At 31.7% G+C, this 21713-nt stretch overlaps 1 protein-coding gene across 2 annotated transcripts; it reads right to left on the reverse strand.

Moving 5' to 3' along the window:
- Window positions 1-1550: 1550 nt before the first annotated feature.
- Window positions 1551-19860, reverse strand: LOC134722512 (probable thiopurine S-methyltransferase). Of its 2 annotated transcripts, none has more exons than XM_063586136.1 (9): window positions 19748-19860; window positions 6892-7018; window positions 6390-6482; window positions 5378-5507; window positions 4811-4866; window positions 4144-4218; window positions 3105-3190; window positions 2631-2675; window positions 1551-2066 (listed from the first exon to the last, which is right to left on the reverse strand). In XM_063586136.1, the coding sequence occupies exons 2-9, from the start codon at window positions 7014-7016 to the stop codon at window positions 1954-1956; spliced, it is 723 nt and encodes a 240-aa protein (XP_063442206.1). In that variant the 5' UTR covers window positions 7017-7018; window positions 19748-19860; the 3' UTR covers window positions 1551-1953. The 2 variants fall into 2 exon arrangements, with proteins under 2 accessions (XP_063442206.1, XP_063442213.1); XM_063586143.1 differs by lacking the exon at window positions 19748-19860 and adding an exon at window positions 9096-9358.
- Between the last annotated feature and the right edge of the window lie 1853 nt (window positions 19861-21713).

A 21713-nucleotide genomic window follows, 5' to 3' on the forward strand; every position in this document is an offset into this window, starting at 1 on the left:
ATGTATTAAAATAAGTAAAACATGCTTAACTTCATCTAAAACTACCTCGACCAAAAACTTTAACCAGAAGCGGGACAGACATTGACGGACGGACGAACGAGCGAACGGACGGACGGACAGACTAGCCTAAAAACATAATGCCCATAAATGGGGCATACAAAATTATTGTTGAAAGGGAAAATAGTGATTTGGCAAAAATGAAAGTTAGGTAGAGATTAAGAGTAGGCGAGCATTTTTCGGGGCGTCGGGATCGTGTGTTTTTAAGCTCGGGATTTGGGGATTGATCCTTACTGGATCCGGGAATATATTTTTCGATTTCGTGATTTCGGGATATGCATTTCCTTTAATTCTGCATTTCTGGATTTCATGGTTTTTAGCGCGGGATTTCGGGATCAGGACCCTCCGACCACCCCTCAAATTAGCCTTAGTCATTTATACATGATGCATATCCTACCATTGACATCTTCATGAGGCTTAAAAAAAAAAAAAGACACTGACGGATTGTCCTAGATGCATATTTTATTAGACTAATAATGGTCTATATATAAGTAGTTAGATTTATTTCATGTTTAAAACGGTGCAAATTGTTAATTTTATTTAACTTTTACCAAAAGCAGCATTGAAGCAATTAAAGGAGAAGAATAATTGTGGTCTGAGGCCAGACACACGAAAATATTTGAATTTAACAGATAGGAAACAAATATCGGACTTTTGAACAAGGAAGAAGGCTGTTGATACCTTTCATAAAATTACCCATACATACTATTTTTTACAAAAAAAATCATCCTACAACAGTCCACAAGCTGTATATACCCGCGATTTCGCGGGTGTGTTCTAGTTTCATTTGAAAACTGCTTCGGCAATAAAGATGATACTTTATTAGCTTCATTTGTTCTGAAAATAAAATACGCAAGGAAAAGGCACATTGTATAAACATAGCCAAATTCATCTATAAGGTCAACTTTGCCTTCAGGAGGGAGTTGGATCCTTAGTTAGTTTCTTACAGTTTCTTAATTCATAAACAGAGAATTTTTTAACATTTTGTTAGAAAAATGTCAGCACTGAAACATTGACTACTGAGTGGATAATGCTATAAACAAGGCCGTAAGTTTTCTCGTTTGAATTGATTTTAATTGTCTTATCGGGGCCTTTTATAGCTGACTATGCGGTATGGGCTTTGCTCATTGTTGAAGGCCGTACGGTGAACTATAGTTGTTAATGTCTGTGTCATGTTGGTCTTTTGTGGATAGTTGTCTCATTGGCAATCATACCACATCTTTCTTTTTTTTATTTTGGCTTCTACTCTCCTATTTTTTTTATTGATATAAAGATACAAGAAGATATGGTATGAGTGTCAATAAAGTCAATGTATTGTTTTTATAAATGGTTCACAATGAATGATATATACCAATTTAGGAATGCGAATATAACTGAAGCAGATGTTTATCATGGAAACGTCAAATTTCGCCCAATCTTCTGCCATATACAAATTATACAAACATCATTTATTTTTTTATATCATAAAGTATTTCAAATAATACAAAAAAGACAAATACAATAAAATGTTAAACGTTGTTTCTTGTAAGCAACGAATATTGAACAGCATTGGAGCATTACACTTTGAAATAACTAACTTTTCTTTAGTCGCTAAGAAAAGAACCAGGTAGACTCCAAATTTATCTCATATATTCTTCACTGTTATTCGAAGTTTCGTTTGCCTAACGAACAATTTAGAATGCAAATATAGCAAATATGATGAAGGTACAATGACAAGTGAAATGTATTTGATAAACATATGAAAAACAATACAAGGATGGTGTAATGCTGTTGAAATAGTTCTTCCATTTGAAAATTATGCAATAAACATGACAAATGGAGTAAGCTATACATGATCTCGTTCTTATTGCCTTTAATATAACTACAATCCGCACATTCATGCACCGCGTGTCATTTCTACTTCATTGTTAGCATATACACCTCCTCTACGAAAGACTTTATTCCCCAACTCTCCTGCCACTTTCCAAATGCATTCTTTGTATCGATTTTTCGTGATGAACATGCTTTTCCTGAAAGAGAACACAATTAAACTTTTACTTCAAATGAACTAGAAACCTGGTATATTTGACGAGTTTTTACTTTGTAAGAACCTTATAGCATTTTATTCAGCATGTAAGGGATACAAATACTTATTATTTTATTGTTGTTTGCTTAACGTCCTGTGGTAAATATTTCATACATGTTTTAAAGAACAAGAAAAAATTAACAATTTGTCTAGAATAAATAAGTCCTGTAATAGAGGCCGTCTGTGAAGAAGGTCGACAAAATTAAGATTGCCACTAAAAAGTCCGTGTATATTTGATATGGGTAAGAAATGTTGCCTTGCAACGCCAGGCTATGGACACACTGTTAGTACCTGCAGGATTGCCTAAACTTTATTTTTCCTTATCTCTAAACCTACAGATATGCTGAAGATACAAATCTGTAGAATTGTCTTCTCGGCATTGACATTTGTTGGTGTACTTTTTATGTCATAACAATTATAAAGAAGGAATTTAAATGTGTTAATACCATCGCTTCAAACAAGTTATCAGTTAAATATGATCATTAAATTAAGAAGAGAAATAACTTACCGAAATATTTTTTGACATCCTGTTCAGTACAGTTAAATGGTGGACCTGTAATGGAGTAATTAGGTGTAAAACAAAATGTATACCTCACATAAAACTAAGATAAAAAAAAAATTATGTTGTTGTTATAGCTGGTAATATGACCGAGGGATATAAGTAACTCATCTAAAAGCCAGTCAACACTGAGGTTGTGAATTCGAATCCCGGATGTTGCATGTGTGATCTACTCCAATCTTAATTGACTATGGTTGTCTGTTTTCCTGCCAAAAGTAGTTCTCTCTTGACACTACAACCTCCTCCATTAATACAATCTGACCTTCAAAATATAGCCAAAAGTGTTTCAAGTGGCGTTAAACACCAAAAACAAGTTAACAATCATCAATATATTTTCTTGTAGTTTATTTGAGTTTACTTTTTTTTTGGTATAACCCAATTATTTTGTCAAAACAAATTTCAGGCTATCAGTATCAAACATACCTCCAAACACTTTGTTATCTACCAAAAAGCAGTCCAGTAAATATTTAGTGTTCTTCTTTAGAAGGGGAATAGTTACATTAATATACCTGTAATGAAAAAGCATTTGAAATATCAATCTGTAAGATGAAATAATGTGAACAATCAATATGTAATGTGCATTTAATTTTTTAATTAATTCGTAAGTGTTACTTGGCCTTTTTGCTTTTGTAAATCGCTTTCGTATTGAAGACTGTGTTCATGAAAAGTATTACTTACTTAGGTTAACTAAGTTCGGTTCTTTTACTGATACAGGAACGAAAGTTCCTCTTCATCAGTCTCTATATCTAAATCTTCTTCACTTCCGGTGAGTATTGAAAGTATCGGAAAAATTCAAATTGAATCTTTATCTAGAAATCAACATTCTCATTTTTCTGAGAGATGATTTGTTTGTCATCAAATGTTTATTGACGAACTTCTATATTTTAATTTTTGCAGGGCAGGAGCATTATTATCATTCTTTAATTGCCGAAACAAGTTATAAATGAACGGATTCTTTCATATCTGTTTATAGCCTGCAATCGATTTTCGCTTGAACAAAAATATTGGTAATGAACAAAGCCATATTACAGATTTGAGTTGTCGCCCGTTGAACAGTATTTTTTACAATTTTAGTCGTTCCTTAACAGATTATGTATTCCATGGCAAAATTGCTCGGCTATTCTATTTTGATTTTATTCAGATATAATTTTTTTCATATATTTTTTTTCTCTCGCAAACCTACGAAGAGAGTGTACTGTAATTATTTGTGATCAAAATCGAGGTATTCAAATTTGATTTTATGTATTATTGTATCAATATCTGACAAAGACGAAATATATCTATTATATTTTATTAGTTCGACAATTAAAGATGTTTTAATTGGTTTACTATAAAATTAAATACTGCAAATGATTTCACTAAACAAAGACAAAACCATCGCTGAATAATTGAAATATTCAAAAAATGCTTCATGTGTCATATTTTGTGTCAAATCAATCATAGTGTTATTAATCTTACTTACTCTTGACGCATGTGTGCACCTACAGCAACAAATGATCCTCTATCCCAAACACAGTCAAACGTTCCTATCACAGAGCTGAAATAACACAAGACATATTATCAATGATAGTATAATCTCTCACATAAATTAATGCGCAACTCTATCTAGGCGTAAAAGACCATTTCTTTTAGATGGTATTCATGACAGAATTATACCTTAAAAAGTTCACATGTACATTTTCCTAATATTCTTTCCTCTTTTCATTGATCATAAAATAATATAGTATTTGTCACTAACTGTTAGTAGGTTAAATGAATTTGGGGAGTAATATATGTAATAATATTAATACTAAAAAAGTAATCCTGTGTAAGGATGCTAACACAAAAGTGACCAAAACGGACCCCAAATCATTGTTCTGTGGTATCCATGATGCTGCATAACGTGTGCATGTGTAAAGTTTCATATTTTTCATATTTTTTCTGTTTCCATGGTTACGTCGGCCTTTTTAGAAATTTTAAAGTCAAAAGTAATGTCTGCATATGGTAAGCAACAATTGTTTGAAGTTTTATCAATTTTGAAGCTTTTTGAAAATTTTCACATTTCTGAAGTTTCCATGGCAACGGCGGCCATTTTGGAAATTCCAAATATTAATACTAAATGATTTTAGTGTTTAATTAATCATTCTTACCTTGACAATTTAAAGTAATCGCATCTGTATATTGATATTTTTCGTCCATCTGTGGCCTGAAATTCAAAAAAGTGTACTGTATAAAATAGTGGGCATCATGTATATCTATCCTTAAATCTTTTGGCTTGTTTTATTTTTTCCGTATTAGAATAAGAGATGTGGTATGATTGCCAATAAGACAACTCTCCACTAGAGACCAAATGACTTAGAAATTAGCAAGTATTGGTCACTGTTCGGCCTCCAATAATGAGCAAAACACATCATGCATAGCTGTAAAAGATCCCGAAATAACAATTTTTATATCAATTCAAACGAGAAAACTAACGAGCTCATGCATTTATGAACAAAACAATTAACGAAAAACAAATATATTATTCCACATCACACGACAACCATGGAATTTGTTTTTTCTTCTGGTTTAAAAAGAGCATTTCTATTGCATTATACATAAAATCGCATCCCGAGAAATATTTTCGTATGTACATGAGTACACTATCAAAATCAGGCGTTTTCTATAAGGGGCTCCTTTTTTCATTGTAGTATGAATCATTGAGCTGTAATACTTACTTTATAAAGGAGGCCGTCAATGCCGTTAATGGGCTCTGTTTTGTATGGAATGTTTTGTTCTTCAAAGAATTCTCGACAGCCTAGATCAACGCCTTCACATCCGACCACATCATGACCTTTATCGGCTAACCTAAAATAAGAATAATTCAAATGTTTGTATATACATGTACCAGAAAAAGTATACTGTTTTATCACAGGTAAAGGGGGAATACTTTGACAGATTTATTTTATATAAGCACAGAAAACTGTGCCACCTAATGAGAGAGAGTTAGCAGCCCTTAACAAAAGATAAGTCCCGGCTAAAGAGTAGTTAACAACGATGAAACACTTATCTGAAATCAACTGTATTTTAAAAAAAATTTACTAATGAAACAACAATTAATTTAATTGAACGAAGCAGTCTTTGTAATACCATGATGTATTTAGCGAAGATGCTGAGAATACAAATTGGTCGTGGTCTTTGTTCAAGCGTTTTCCTTGATATAGTCTGCTCTTATTACCTAGCTACATGGAATTTTGAACACATTAGGCAGTCAAAATACAAAGATTTGATTGTTTTGAAGATATTATGGTTCTAACGTTTATTTTTTATTGGTGCAAGAAGAGGGATACACAAGTTTAAAGTGTAATATTCATAAAAAAAATGATGCACTTTCTCATCTCTTTTAAATTTACGTTCTTTCATAAATGCAAATAACGGCCTCACGACGAGTATCAAAGTATATATGTCAAACTTATCTGTCCCTTTTAATGAACCCGTGAATAAATATAGTAATGCAAATACAATATCTTCAATAAATAGCTTGAACAGTGGCAGACAATAAATCAATCCTAAGATATTTAAATAATTTAAATCATATCTTTAGTGCATGCGTCAAACCAAAAGTGGTTGTATGATATCCAAAAGCGCATAAAAGTGTACCAGAAAAACAGTTTCAATGGTAACATTAAAACAAATATTCAAGCTTAAACAAAATTACGAATATATTGTATAATGTATTTTATAACTTACCATTTCAAATCAATAGACTTGCCACACAGCGGCAGAAAGATCCGCTGTGAAGACTTTCCATCGGTCAAAGCTGTGTAATGTTTTTCTAACATCCTAAATAAAGTATAATGCTTTGGGGATTATTCAGAACAGGAACCTTTTACGAAATATATTTGAACAGTTTGCATGAGCATTATCTTATCAAATGCACAAAACATAGAGATGTTCCGAACATATTATCCAGACTCTGATATTGAAATTGATCTTTAATGTATCATTTTATAAGCCTCTTTGTGAGGTACAAATGCAAAAGAAAGTTAACGTACCTCTTGAATGTACAATGAGGGATATAAATGTGAATGAGATTAACACCAGATAAGATGAGTTGGATGATATAAGTTTGCCAATGCAAATTGAAGTAACTTCAAATGTTTTCTTACATAGTTTATGCTTTTTTCGAAATGCTGTTTACGTATATATCAAAATATGTAATGTTCAAAATATGAAATGTTAATATACATACGGATGAGCTCGTGAAACATGAAATTGTGTTTGTGATTTGTTCCATCTCTCTCCCCAGTCATCTACAGACATATCAGTAGTATCATCATAATCTCCAAACTGATTTAGTTTTCTTGAAATTTCCATGGCTATAAATAAAATTATTATACTTTTATTACTAAAAGAATTAAGCAAATACTTTTAAATACAACGTTAGAACTACTTATGCAATCTATTTTCCTGATATTACTCCTAATACTATTCTGTAGGTATACAGATTCCTAACAATGTGAGAGACCTCATCAATCACTTCTGTTTATTAATTAGGAGGCAATACACTGTAGTTTGCTGGTGTTCTAAACTGGAGGACAGCCTGGCATCCTGATCCAATCTAATCCTTCGTCGATACTGTCGATCAGTTACCCAGGATCCCAGACTAAACTTGTAGACATATCCAAGTGTAAAATACCCGAGGAAATGAAATCTGTTTTAATAAAAATTTTGACGTTTTGTAAAGAAGTTGGCAAATATGAAAGAAAAACGACGTAATTTCACCACCATTAAACCAAACATCGTGCGTACCGTCATGGCATCGACCAATAAACTTTCTTTTTCCTTTTTTACTTTGTCTCCTCTTTGTTCACCTATGAAAGCTAGTATTATATTGTATAAACTGTTTGTTTTATATGCATGTCCATTATATTATACTATTATTGTAACTTTATATTGTATTATGGAGAAGACTTCATAAGTATGATTTACTTGTGTCTAATCCATTTTGCTTTAATTCAGCAAATAAAATATGTTTAAACTAGACCAATAAACAGCTGCGCCACCAGCGCATGATACGCCTTCGTCTTGTGTGTGAAGTTTTATGCAATAATCATAAATAGTTCTGAGATACGGCGCGACACGTAAAAACTTATCAAGAAAAAAAACAGAAATTTAGATAACTATAACTAAGAAGTGTGTAAAGTTTTAAGCAATTATCATAAATTGCTTTTGAGATCCAGTGCGACATGTGAAACCCTCCCCCTTTTTAAACTCAATAACTCTAAACTTGATAAATGTTAAATCATCACCAAAAAGTATACAGATCTTTAGATTAATATAACTAAGAAGTGTGTAAAGTTTTAAGCAATAATCATTATAAGTGGTTTTTGAGATACGACGTGACATGTGTACAACATACCCGTGTTAGTTAAAGTCCCGGAACTCAAAAAAGTTAAAATTTTATTTTTATCAAAAAGTATACACAACGTTTGATCATCATAAGAAACAACTATGTAATGTTTCATGTTATTTGGATAAGTGGTTCTCAAGTTACGGTGCGACATGTGGAAACCGGACAGACAGACGGACGGACGCCGGACATTTGTATACCATAATACGTCCTGTCAAAATTTTGATGGGCGTACAAGGACAGAGAAAGATAAACTTGAATGTTTATAATTCGCTAAGTACCAAATAGCCTTCAATCAATTGACTTATAGGGAGCGCATGGGGAATAAAGCAGACGTATTATTTGGGTAAGAACGAAACTGCCTGCTTCAGCGTCATATGAAATGCATGTGTTTTCTTTGTGCAGTCCATACAGAGTAAACACAATAGTTACTGTTTACATTTTTTTTTAGATCTGGAAACTTTTTCTGGTGTAAAAACATCGATGACCACGAAAACATGTTGCTCGGGAGTTAGATGTAAAATACCACTTTGTAATAAATGTTCCACCTAATACGAAAAGATGGTTAGCAATCTTGAAAAGTTAAATAACTTTAATAAGAAGTCGATTTACTATTTCGGCCATGTTTGACTTATTTGTAGATGCCTTGCTGAAAGTTATTAGCTTTTCTGTCAATAGCTTTCAATTCCAAACGCAAAATGGTAAATACCGTCATTTGAGGGTAATAACTCCTAAAAGGAAAAGTCTAGTGACTGAATTTAATTGACTAATTTTCCTGAATTTGGCAAATTGCCTTATTTGCCTCAAAACAGATAATTTTTGCTGTTCAATTTTAATAATAAAAAAAAGTGTTTGTGTTTTCATACATGAACACAAAAATATTTATATTTAACGGACAAAATGCGCTATTTTTATACCATTTAAATAACTGCATGCTGTACAAACTTTGTTATATTAGAATATCAATTTTATACGTGCAGGTTGCAAAAAATGATATCCTTTTTAACATTATAATCAAAATATTAATAATAAAAAAATCCTACCGTCTTTAAACTGCTAATTTTAAAATTATGTTAGTTGTTTCGTGAAGTTGTACTTGTCAATCCTTATTTTATTGTTATCTATATCTTCTTAAACAATAATCCAAAACAATTTGGGAATTTCATTGGTTGTTTATGTCACACGTTGTGAATGTAATTAATTTAAGCGAAAACTAATGAATGTTTTGTGTAAAAATTAATCTATTATTTACTCGCACTTATTTTGGCACGTTATATACTTGCCAGATGACTGAGAGTGATTCAGCAGTTTTTTTTAGAACGGGGTTTAAGTCAAGTTTGAATAATTATGTTAACTTTTATACATGTACACAATGAATAGGAGAAAAATCACCGACTTCCTTTTATATTTATACTGTCATGATATGACAGTTTTCTATTTAAATTTAATAAATGATGCGCATCTTTATGCATTTGTTGAACATAATCTGATCGAATTTTGTTGATAGTTATATGAGTGATGTACGTAAAGATCGAATTTTTCAATTTGTTTTTTAAAAAGCATAATACCAAAAGTAACACGTGTTTAATCTGCAATCAGGATGACATATAGAATTTCATTTATTAATCATAGGTGTAAAAGTAACTTATTTCAAATGAACACAAAACAGGATGATTTTAAACAAACTGTTATATATATACATGCATGTTACTGTATATACTAAGTATGTATATCTAAACAATTAACGTAGTAAACCACAATCAAATGCACTTGTGTAGCACACCCGGATGTGGAAACATACATCATTCGAGTACATGTATATTACAGCAAACTCTCATGCGGACGTGACTGTAATTTGAAAAAAAATATCCATGAATGCTCTAATAGTTTAACGATTGACTAGTGACATAACCTTCACCGTTTTTTACTTTTGTTTACATGTAATCAAGCTATGTTAATTTCTTATTTTGTAAAGATATCTTAGGTAAATGCCAAGCAAACGTGGTTAAGTCATCATCATGAAGCTAGCAGTGCTTGGTTCTTATTATATAAGAAGAATTAGTTCAATATATGACGATGCAATGAAAAAAAAAATAATGTATTTAATTTCACATTTAACGACAATGTTATCAATAATTTGATTTTCCTTAATTTGAAGTTAATGCGACATTAATCCTTAAAATACATTCAATAAGTTAATCTTAATGTTTCTCTTTTATATATCATAAATCGAGCAATACTATTTTTCAATCCAATTTAATTAAACACTTTAAAAGCGAGATTTAAAGTCGTGATAAAAAAGTTTAAACTGGTATTAATTAATTGTCTGATTAAAGACGAAAAACTGCCAGATCATAAAAGTACACATGAAAAATTTCATTAGATGACTTTGCAGAATTGAGAACGTTCTTTTTCTTCAACACATGGTATCGTGGGAAATCAGGTAAAATGTCTACAAGGCTGGACAAGGACGACTTAACAATTTGATTACCAATTAATTTTTCATTTACCAGTTCATTTTTGGTCCTTGTAAAGCAAATAAGTAATAAATTTTAATCACCATGGGTATTAATTCGTCTAACTGTTTGAGATATGGTGGATTACAAGAGTTCATAATAATTTTATATACATCTTTATGTTGTAACATGTAAAAGACATGTGATGTTACATTTAATGATATCTATTACTTTTGTATTCCCTTTACTCACATGAAGCTAATATGTAATATAAAATATAGATGTAAGAAGATGTGGTATCAGTGCTAATGAGACAACTCTCCATCCAAGTCGCAATGTGTTAAAGTAAATCATTATAGTACATCCAACACAATTTTGCATTCATTTCTTCGTTAAACATTAAGGCTTAGTGAGTGCTTGGAACCCTCTTATTTTCAAGAACACATGTCTAAGAAACAATTTTTTTTCAATTCCAAAGGTCTCGGTCACAACATAATAATTTTTAGGCCTAATGGCTAGGTCAAATAAAGCATAGTAATGTAAAGGTCTAAGTCACTTCAAGTTAAATTCAATGTCCAAGGTTCAGGTCACAACATAGAAGTTTCAAGGTCAAGAGATAGAAATAACAGAAAAAAACATATAAGTAGAGAGTTTGAAGATGATAGTAAGGAGTTAACTTCATTTAGTTTCAATAAGTAGGTAAATAACATGACTAGTGTTACAGAAACCTTATAGGAAACAGTTCTGCTTTCAATCTTGATAATTAAACTTTGCTAAATTGTACTTCATCTGGGAGAGGTTGATATTTTGTTTTGATTTTAAGATTATAGGTCAAAGGTTAATATCCCTGTCTGATTTAAAGGACCAAGTACATATAATGTACAACACTTACAAACCAACATCGTTTTGACGAACACAGAATGAACATCAATTCAGATGAAATGATCATTTTTTTCTGTAAATTTTACTTGGTCCATACTTGCACATGTGTATGCGTCAGGAAGGTTCTACTCCACACAACATACCAGTTGTGTTTGTGTATACCTGGTATACGTATCTAGTCTTGCCCTAAGACGCCACCAAATTTATAAACGAATAGAATACATGCTTGTCTGTATGTTGCATTTATGGTGCACGTAAACAATAACACTTTGTCTATGCTGAACAAGAGGTTTCAATAAAGTATCCCTTTACAGATACATTTGTATGCAAATTAATACCATACAGAATTAGAACTATGTTATGCAAAACTAAATATGATATACATGTACGACCACATAAACTATTTATATACTTTTTATATAAAATTTTCATGCCAAAACTGCAGAATCATCCTGAATGTAGCTTTCTTTGAATTGAGTAACCAAGAAATGTTAAAAGATAATTTTAATTTATTACACACAGTTTATGGGAGCAAACTGTCAGTGTGAAATTTTACATAATAATGTGCATTAAGCTGGGACTAAAGGTAAAATTTGAGAAAAGTTCGTAAAGTTCGACTTGTGAATTTACTATGAAAATTCGTCTAGCAATTTCTCTCGGTGAACCGTTGTATACATGTGTTATACAACGTATTTTATTGAAAACTTATATACATGTATAAATGCTCAATTTTATCAAATTTTAACTAAAATGTACATTCTGATCACTCGGTTATTTACGAATACTTTGAATTTGTTTAAATGCATGCAAATATTGATGACTACGTTGTTTTTGCGAGTATTGCTAGTTTCAAGACGTACTATTTCCGTCAAATATTATACAAAACGCGACATATTATGGAACTTGTTTGCACCAATTTACGTTATCTGTGCAATATCACAAAAGCTTCTACTACATTGAGCAATGTAAACTGCCAGTCTTAAAACTGGATAAACGAGAACTTCCGTATAAAAATTCATTGGCGGAATCGTTTACTATTTTTTGGCGCAAAGGTAACATTGGCGCAACGGTGAGTTGTGACGTAAACGGATGTCTCCCAAATTGATGAAGTTAACTTAAACCCGTTTCAACCTCAGCTCTAAAATAAATCTTTAAAGGCGCATCGCTTTTACTGTCACATAAAATTAGTTTCTTTTAAAATATAATTTTGTATCTCTTTGTAAGAAGGTGTGTCATAAAATGACTTTTTTAAAATAACATCTTATTTTCGGACCTCCTACTATTTAAAGGTATAATTACAATGATGTTTTTAATAGATACCTTTAGAAATAAAATATGAGACCGATGTTTATGTCATGAGGAAAAAGAACTACCAGACAGTGCGCTTTCCAAATAGTATCAATTTCTGTTAGATACGTTGTTGATAATAAGATCATACGGATGTGACATAACACAAAAAAGTCCATTAACTTGTATAGGTAATATCTTAAGCAAAGTTATTAACAACTGAGAATAAAATGCTGATTCACGACACTGGAGGAAAAAATATAAATTACAATGTACAAGAAACCCTTGTTTAAGTCAAAGCTGATGATTTCTTTAACTAAACTGATTCGTCATCGTATCTAGTAAATTGATTTATTGCAATGTATGTGACAACAGATTGTCTGTCTATTGCGATGATCTTATTTGTTGTCACTTATGATATTAAACTTGTGAACATAGGGAAATGCTCGAAAATTCTTTGTATGTAGTTTGTTGTGAAGATTTTTTTCCCTCTTTATTCAAATCTTTTTCAGAACTCACAATTGTAAGGTGGTGAACAGCAACATCAATCAATCAATATTATATAAAATGTTCTTCCTCCATTACAATTCAATCCGACAATCTGCATCTACGAATCAGTCTAAATCCCAGTCTTAAATGTTAAGTTTGGGAAAACATTTAGGGTATCTGGTAGGGTATTCCAAATTATGAGAGCTAGGATAACTTGTATGTCTTTATGAGAAGTAATAAATAACATCGAATGGAATCTGGTTGCGATGTTCTTACTGGGATTAACTATCATGACAATGGATTCTCAGCTAGGTGGTACACAATTTCATCGTGACTCGTCGTTGTAGTTATTTAAAACGAAGATGTGGTATGGTTGCCAATGAGAAAACTCTCCACAATAGACCAAATGATACCCAAAATTAACAACTGTAGGTCACCGTAGTATCGGTTTTTCAGTTCATAGATCCTGAGCTCACTTTTGAAAGATGCTTTCCCATTTTTGTATCATTTTACCAATGACTAAATGGTTTATGAAGATAATAGTTGGTTTCTGTTGAATGGAGAAGTTGTTTTGCCATAGGTTCTATAGTGACTAACGTGTCTTTTCCCATTAATAATAACTCCGAAGAAGGCGTTGGTAAAGTTGGCTTGGGTGACCAACTTTAATGACTAACCCAGTATTGTGCATAGCTGTAGAGGATGTAACATACAATTGACACGCTAGTGTTGATGCTCATAATGCGTTGTATAATTGTCAATTCTGATTAGGAAGTAAGATATAACAGTGGCAACAAGTTCAATCCACAGGATTAACTTGTGACATTTTCCAAAGAACTTTAAGTGACAAAGTGGTAGAATGTGTTTAGAGGTCACAAAGTAGGTTATTCAAAAGTATTTTCTATTTGATTAACTTCTAAATAACTTCTTTTGATACCAGAATATATCTACGGTTGTCAGGTTTGCAAGAAGATAAATTTATATTCATCGGTCATTTTATACCTTTAAACCATGACGATATTTATAACTTTGCTGTGTCATTGTTTGGGATTAACGCTTTTAACTAAGTAGGGGGTATTAATATTCAATCTGTGTAATTTCTAATCTAGAAAAAAATGAATAAACGGAGAAAAATAAAATTTATTATCTAAATAGCAAATGCACAAGAAGCATATTTTGCACTGATCTATGTACAAAGTTGAAATGGAATGACCTTTAATAGCGACATGTATACAATGATGAAATGTCCCTTGTTTGACCTCTATTGCTGGTTATTTACACTACCCACTGATGTTCTATTATTGACAAGGCCATATGAACGATGATAAAGCTCAATTTCACTTTGTGAGGTAAATGTAAAAATGGAAACATCATTTTTTATTCATCGTTACTCACGATTTAACACCAATGAAACTACTAGCTCATCTAAGATGATTAAAAATCCGGACCACTTATCATTTACGTACAACATTGAAATTAATATGATTATGTTAATTCTGAAGGTTTTTAGGGAAAGAAGATCGATTTAAACTGATCGCATTACCATATACAATACTATCATCAAATGTTCCACCCATAAATAAACTACCTACAGCATTAGTTTACAAATACATAATACGTGTTAAAACTTCGGATTCTCCAAAATAAAAGTTAAAAAATATATTTGAATTTCAGAAAGACAGAAATCTTTAACCAAGTAATTAATTAACATATAAACAACCTAAAATGTTCTATACATGTATACAAACAACATCGAATAAAAAATGTATCAAGACAGTTTGACTTGGTAAAGGTACAAACTGTAGTTCGGTTAAGTCACTTTTTATGCCCGCGTAACACTGTCCCGGTTTTAATATACGATGGACACCCGAATGCGAAAATTGTAAGTTCGTACGAAGTTGGTCCCGATCTCGTTAAAATACCAAAAAGTGACCGAAGCAAGTACGATGAATAACGAAGTCTATACGATGGTGCCGTAATTATATACGATAGCAAAAGATGGACATACGAAGGTTAACCGTAGACGGGTATTAAAACTTCATATATCAGCCGAAGCCTACACGATGGATCACGAAGGCTACACGATGGATTACGAAGGCTACACGATGATGGCGCGATGGCCATACGATGTGTAAAAGACGTCGCGTACAGCTTACGATGTATTTAAATTACATGCCGAAGGCATCACGCGTTTTAAATTGTCTGATCAATTTTGAATATATATTATATTGTACATTTCATTTTTGGATTAATCATAAGACAGCAGACCGTGGGCTTGAAGGGTAAAACTTGACTCTGAGTCTCTGCATATAATTCCACCAAAATGAGGGAGAGGGGGAGGAAGAGGAAAAGGGAGGGGTATGAGTCTAGCAGGAAAGTACAAGACCAAAAGAAAAATAGATATAGAAGTGGAAAGTTCTGAATCGGATACCCATAGCACAGAGAAAAAGAAACAAAGAACTGGAAGTCCGATCGAAATTGAACAAGAAATCCATAAACATAACCAAAAGCCCCAAAAGACGGAACAACAAGCGTCGACGCCTCCCCTAACTGATAGCAGACAATCTGATTCTTCTTCTAATGAAAATGGAGGTAAATATATGGAAGGATGTGAAGAAAGCAACAAATGCGGCAAAATATGACATAGATCTATAGAAAACCAAAATGGTTATGGAGTTAACATTCGTGTGACATCAACTCAGACGATACATAAATAAAGGGCTGCGCTTTAGCGCATGATACGCCCGTTGCTCCTTTAACTTGTCTTTTATGCTTTAAATGAATTTATATGATCAACTAGACTTATTGTGAGCCCTGTCCAATACCCCCCCCCCCCAAATAATAAATAAAAATGCACAAAAAAAATGGCACTATTAAGGTCAATAGATATAAACAATTTATCAAAGTTGCATAAAATTTTGTGAAAGTGTTAGTTTTTGTCCCAAAAGTGGAAAATCCCCCCTATTTTAAGCATAAAAATTCATAACACGGAAATGTAAAATCTGAAATTTATAAAAATTGAAAGGAAGCTTACATCAATAGATATAAACAATTCACCAAAGTTTCATGGACATTGGTGAAAGCTTTTTTGAGTAATTGTCCGAAGTGTTAAAAATCCCCCCTTTTTTATGAATAAAGCCCCATTAATCCAAAACTTAAAATCTGAAATTTATAAAAAATTAAAAGGGAGCTTACATCAACAGATATAAACAATTCACCAAAGTTTCATGGACATTGGTGAAAGTCTTTTAGAGTTATTGTCCGAAGTGTTGACCCCCCCCCCTCCCCCCACTTTTTTTTTATGAATAAAGCCCCATAAATCCAAAACTTAAAATCTGAAATTTATAAAAATTGAAAGGGAGCTTACATCAATAGATATAAACAATTCACCGAAGTTTCATGGACAGTGGTGAAAGCCTTTTTGAGTTATTGTCCGAAGTGTTGAAAATCCCCCCTTTTTTTATGAATAAAGCCCCATAAATCCAAAACTTAAAATCTGAAATTTAAAAAAAACGAAAGGGAGCTTACGTCAATAGATATAAACAGTTCAATTAAGTTTCATGGAAATTGGTGAAAGTGTTTTTGAGTTATTGTCCGAAGTGTGGACGACGGACGGCCTGCCAACGGTATACCATAATACGTCCCGTCTAAAAAATCAGAATAATGAAGAAAAAGTTGGTTTCTCTATATACGTGTAACTGCAGTGTTGGTGTACGAGGCGCGTTTATGATTTTCATTATGTTACTTGATATGAAAAATTGACAAAAAATAATATTTTACTTGTAAAAGTAAATCCTGAGCCTGTAATAGCTGCACTTCTTGTTCCATTTGAATTAATAGAAACAACGCTGTCGCCTTTCTTGTTCTCATAGAATCATATGATGTGAGCTCCATGTTTTGTGAACGTCTTTTTTAACTGTCGAACATGTATTAGACTGACCAGTGCATATCGTGCATAGCACTTGATTTGCTCTCTGTAAATTTGAGATCCCCCTGCAATAACCCTTTGAGGTGGATGTAGGCCAAAAATACAATTTTCCCATAAGTATTTTGTGTACCCTTCATTTCTGTCAATTTATTCTCGTCCTAAATAAGCATGGACTCTCTGTCACTGGACGTTTGGTAACCAATAATTATTTTTATTGTCAATGTAATGTAATGGTACGCAAAATATGCCAAGTACTGACTCCCCAAGTTCAACCTGCTTTTACATGTTATTGATAAACTGGTTTCTGGATTTCAAACAACATTAAGCAAACATGCAACAGCAATTTCATAACTTCTCTACATAGACAAGGTCTACTTATAAAGAAATTGGCACTCATGGAGAATTATAGTTCACGATTTGAAACAAACTCGACAATTGCAGTTTCCCTGTTATCACCTTCTCATTCTTTGACAGGGAAAACAAATTTCGCCAATCTTGATGCACATATCACCTGATACAATTTGTCCGAGTATGATATCGGATATTTCCCGACAAGAGTCGAACATTTAGAAAAAAAATAAACTTTTATTTTACATTACAAATTTTATTAATTACCTTTAGTAGTTGTTACTTTATCATATGGTACAAAAATTATTCCAAAAAAAATAATTCATGTTGACCCCAGGTGACTTTCAAAAAGTCAATATCATTTAAAAAGCTCTAAATTATCTCCCTTTGGTGCAAAAATGCCTTTTTTTGGCATTAAAATTGAAATGTCTTTTTTAACTCATCGGTGACCTATATTTTTTATTGTTGTTTTCGAATTAGCTGTACATAAACTAAATAATTGTAAAATTTGGGCGATTTCTGTAATTTAGTTCTTTTTTTATTTCGATATTACCGCTATTTCTCCTATTAGTTCAACAGAAAAAAAGGACTTTTACAAAAATGCATGCTTCTTTCAAAGGCAGATTGTGAGCGTAAATGAACGGTGACCCCAATTTTTTATTTCATTTTTCTATTAAGGATAAGATAAAGTTCATTTATAGAAAAATATAGCGAAATCCTATATTAAATAAAAAAAATCATTTAGACCCGCGAGCCCCCTTAAGTAGAAAATTACAGTGATCATGTTAAGCTTTATAATGAACTGGTTTTCAATCTGTCTCGATTATCTATGGAAACATAAATTTCGTCGTAGATTCCTAATATATCCTTGTCGTTTCTATGACATTACTTACGGCTTTGTCATTTTCCTGGTCGTGACAATTTTTACTGCAAATAACACTCAAAGTGTTTGGCATTTGAGGCATGCAAAACTGAATATCTTTTCGCTGTCGAAGTGCCTGCTTGGTTTGCCTACGAATTTTAAACCGTTGTCTATATATTTATGAACAGTGCCTCATCTTCTGGGACAATTAAAACTCAATGTTTACACATGAATTTGGGTTTTCGATATATTGGTGCGGCCAACAAAATGTATTACTTAGTCAAATTTTCGGCTCTCCCTTGACATCATTTGAGAGTATGGTCTTGAGGAAACGATGATAGTCCGTCGGAAGGGGACGATAAATGGCTGACCCGTGTTAAGAGAGAGCCATATCTCTTGCACATTAAAGACAGTCACCCTTGTAGATTTCGAAAAAGAGTAGGCTAATGCCGCTACAAGGCAGCACTCGCACCCGCAAAGTGGAAAGGGATTAATATAAGTTGCAAAACTTGTTTCCCAATCCACTATAAATAAACATGTTTAAACTAAACTTAGTACCCCATAACATAATGCCATTTTGTTACTGCATGATTGCTGTCTTTAAAAACATTTCTGAAACAACCCATATCGCACATTACCATGTTAGTAAATAATTTATAAGTTTAAAGGAAAACCGATAAACTTGATGGGTTAATTAAAATAAATGATTTATACGCCTATATTTTTTGAATTAAAAACATATTTTAACTGACTTTACATGCACATAGAACGGCCAGTGAATCATCTAAATGAAGAAAAAGATGAATAAATTGATCAAAGCGATATGCAAAGACATTCTTGTGGTCACTTAAACTGCACAATTTACTTAAGATTTGCAGAAGCTTCTTTGAAAACGACAGTGTTAAAAAAAAAATGTTAAAGCTCGCTGTTATAGTATACCATAAGCTACGATTTTTCTGTTTTCAGAGTAAACACAATAGATATATCTACAATCAATTTCACATATCATGGGCGGCTTAGAATTAATCATAACCAAGGACAACTCATTTATCATATACGGTATTCTTTTGATATGTGATGTAAAATTTTGTGCATCATCATATGTCCCAAGGGTTTAAATATGCATATTTACGATTTAGATTATTTTGAAACGAACTGAATGTACTTTTAAATGATTGTATGTATTTTGTATTATTGTAAATGATTAATTACTTAAACAGAACGGGATCAATATCTATTTGAACTCTCTTAAAAAAGTATGCATCATTATCTCATATGAAAAGAAAAACAAACAAAAACATACCAAAGCAATATTTTGATATGAAAGAATAGCTTAGAATATGTAATTGTTAAATACTTTTAATTTACTGCATTAAGTCGATTACTTAGAATGTTCATTTTAATTTCTGCTGATTCACGCTTTAAACTAATAGTTTTACGACTTACCGTAATTCAACGGAGAATGACTAAGGGAAATACTTTCTTACCAACGGCCAAAGTCGAATTGTAATTCCTTCAGTTAACATATAAATATACTTTCATAGGTCACGTGCAAGTAATCCTAATTTCTGTGAATAAATTAAGTCTTGTTACTAAGTTTGCATTTTGCATCACGCCATAATAACATAAACATCAATAAATATTTTATCTTACTCATTATATACATCAATTTAAAAAAAATCTCTTTTTGATTCCAAACAAAATAGAATATTATAAAATATAATTTGTATAGCTTGATTAGTAAATCTTAAAATTTGTCATTAGTGTGGATAATATTGAAAAAAATCAAAAATTTCAAACTTTAAAAGTACGATTATTTGACAAAGTATTTTAGACTTTGATAATTAAATTTGAATAGACTTAATTTAGTATCTTTTACTTGCGTATAATGTTTTGAATGGTTTTGAAACTATTTAGAATGTCCATGAAAATTCCCGATCATTCAAAGATCTAAGAATGGGCCTCTGTTAGATAAGGAACCTCGACCATTGACCGAGAAAAAAAAAGAAAGAGAAAAAATGTTAAAAAATCGTTTCTTATATCGTTAATTCCCTCTGTCTGTATTTATTTTACTGAACTGCCATTAAACTTTATTTTGTACACTTGTTTTAATTCAAGGTATTTATAATTTTCGGGATTGTTTTATCCTTTCCATATAAGTTCGTGAAACTAATAGCGATGTTTCCCCTTTAATTGTTTTGCTTTCATTGCTTTTCAAAATGAAAACGAATATCAACCTATTAGATATAAATATTTTGCCGTTATTTAAGACTATCAAGAATAAGATAGATTTAAAAAAAAAAAAAAAAACAACGTCCAAAAACTTTATCATTCTAAATAATTGTGTAAGTTTGAGGAAATATATCGGGAAAAAGCAATTTTCCACTGGCTGACATGTGTCAATTGTTCAATTCCGAGTTTGAACGGGATGTAAAACTATGCATACTTGTTGAGTAGCACCTTTGAAATGTTTTGATATACGCTCACTCAGACAACCATCGAAAGGGGTTATTGAATTATATATCACTATCATGTCGCATGGTTAAACTTTAAACTGTCATTGTCTTATGGACATCCAAAGGCCAGTATTGAAGACATGTCAATAGAATGGCACATTTTCAACACGTGATTGTCTTTTTATGTAAATTTTATTATGAAATGTACGCCCGTTAATGTGAGGTTATTATCCAGTTTGATGAAAAAATTATTTTAAATATATATCTTAACTGCGTTTAGTTGATTCTTTTGAGGCATACACAGTGCATCAGATCTGAATACAATACCGTGAATTAGATGCACAGTTTAGTGCTCGGTTAAGATATTAATGATTGGTGTTTGTTTATGGTTCAGTGACAAATATTTCATGGAATTACAGAACGACTTGGTAAAAAAGCGATTTCAGATTTATTAATGTCATTACTGAATTTGAATTTACTGAAATTACAACCTATTTTTGTCATGATAAAAAAACGTTATTTGTACTTTCCTCTTTTAACAAGGTTAAAAAACCATACAATTTATAAACCCCTTTAAGTAGAGGAAAGGGTTTTTCTTTCTCGATTTACGGTTAAATATGCACGTATGAGATCACAATTTTGAAATAGCTACAAAACATATTTTTTTCGTAGTCATGATATTATGAATCTAATTTGTACAATGATTAAACATTAATTGTATGGATTTCAACCGTATCAAAGTGTAGATCATTGACGCTACTTACTACGAGAAACACCTGTTTAAATTACCAAAATTAAAACTGAAAATGTTTAAATGATACGATTTCTAGTATTTTATTTCAATACAAATGTACTTGGGGACAATTTTGAAATTAAAATTGGATGATTCTATCAATTCAAGAAAGAAAAGAAAATGAAATATAAATATTTGATTTGGACTATATGAATTTATTTTT

The sequence above is a fragment of the Mytilus trossulus genome, chromosome 1 (genome assembly GCF_036588685.1).
Source record: "Mytilus trossulus isolate FHL-02 chromosome 1, PNRI_Mtr1.1.1.hap1, whole genome shotgun sequence".
NCBI lineage: Eukaryota > Metazoa > Mollusca > Bivalvia > Mytilida > Mytilidae > Mytilus > Mytilus trossulus.

Coding starts and splice junctions, on each gene's coding strand:
- LOC134722512 (XM_063586136.1), bottom strand. CDS start 7,016: ATGGAAATTTCAAGAAAACTAAATCAGTTTGGAGATTATGATGATACT. Junction 5,508..6,389: donor AAGTCTATTGATTTGAAATG/GTAAGTTATAAA, acceptor TTCTTATTTTAG/GTTAGCCGATAAAGGTCATG. Junction 4,219..4,810: donor GATTACTTTAAATTGTCAAG/GTAAGAATGATT, acceptor GTGTTATTTCAG/CTCTGTGATAGGAACGTTTG.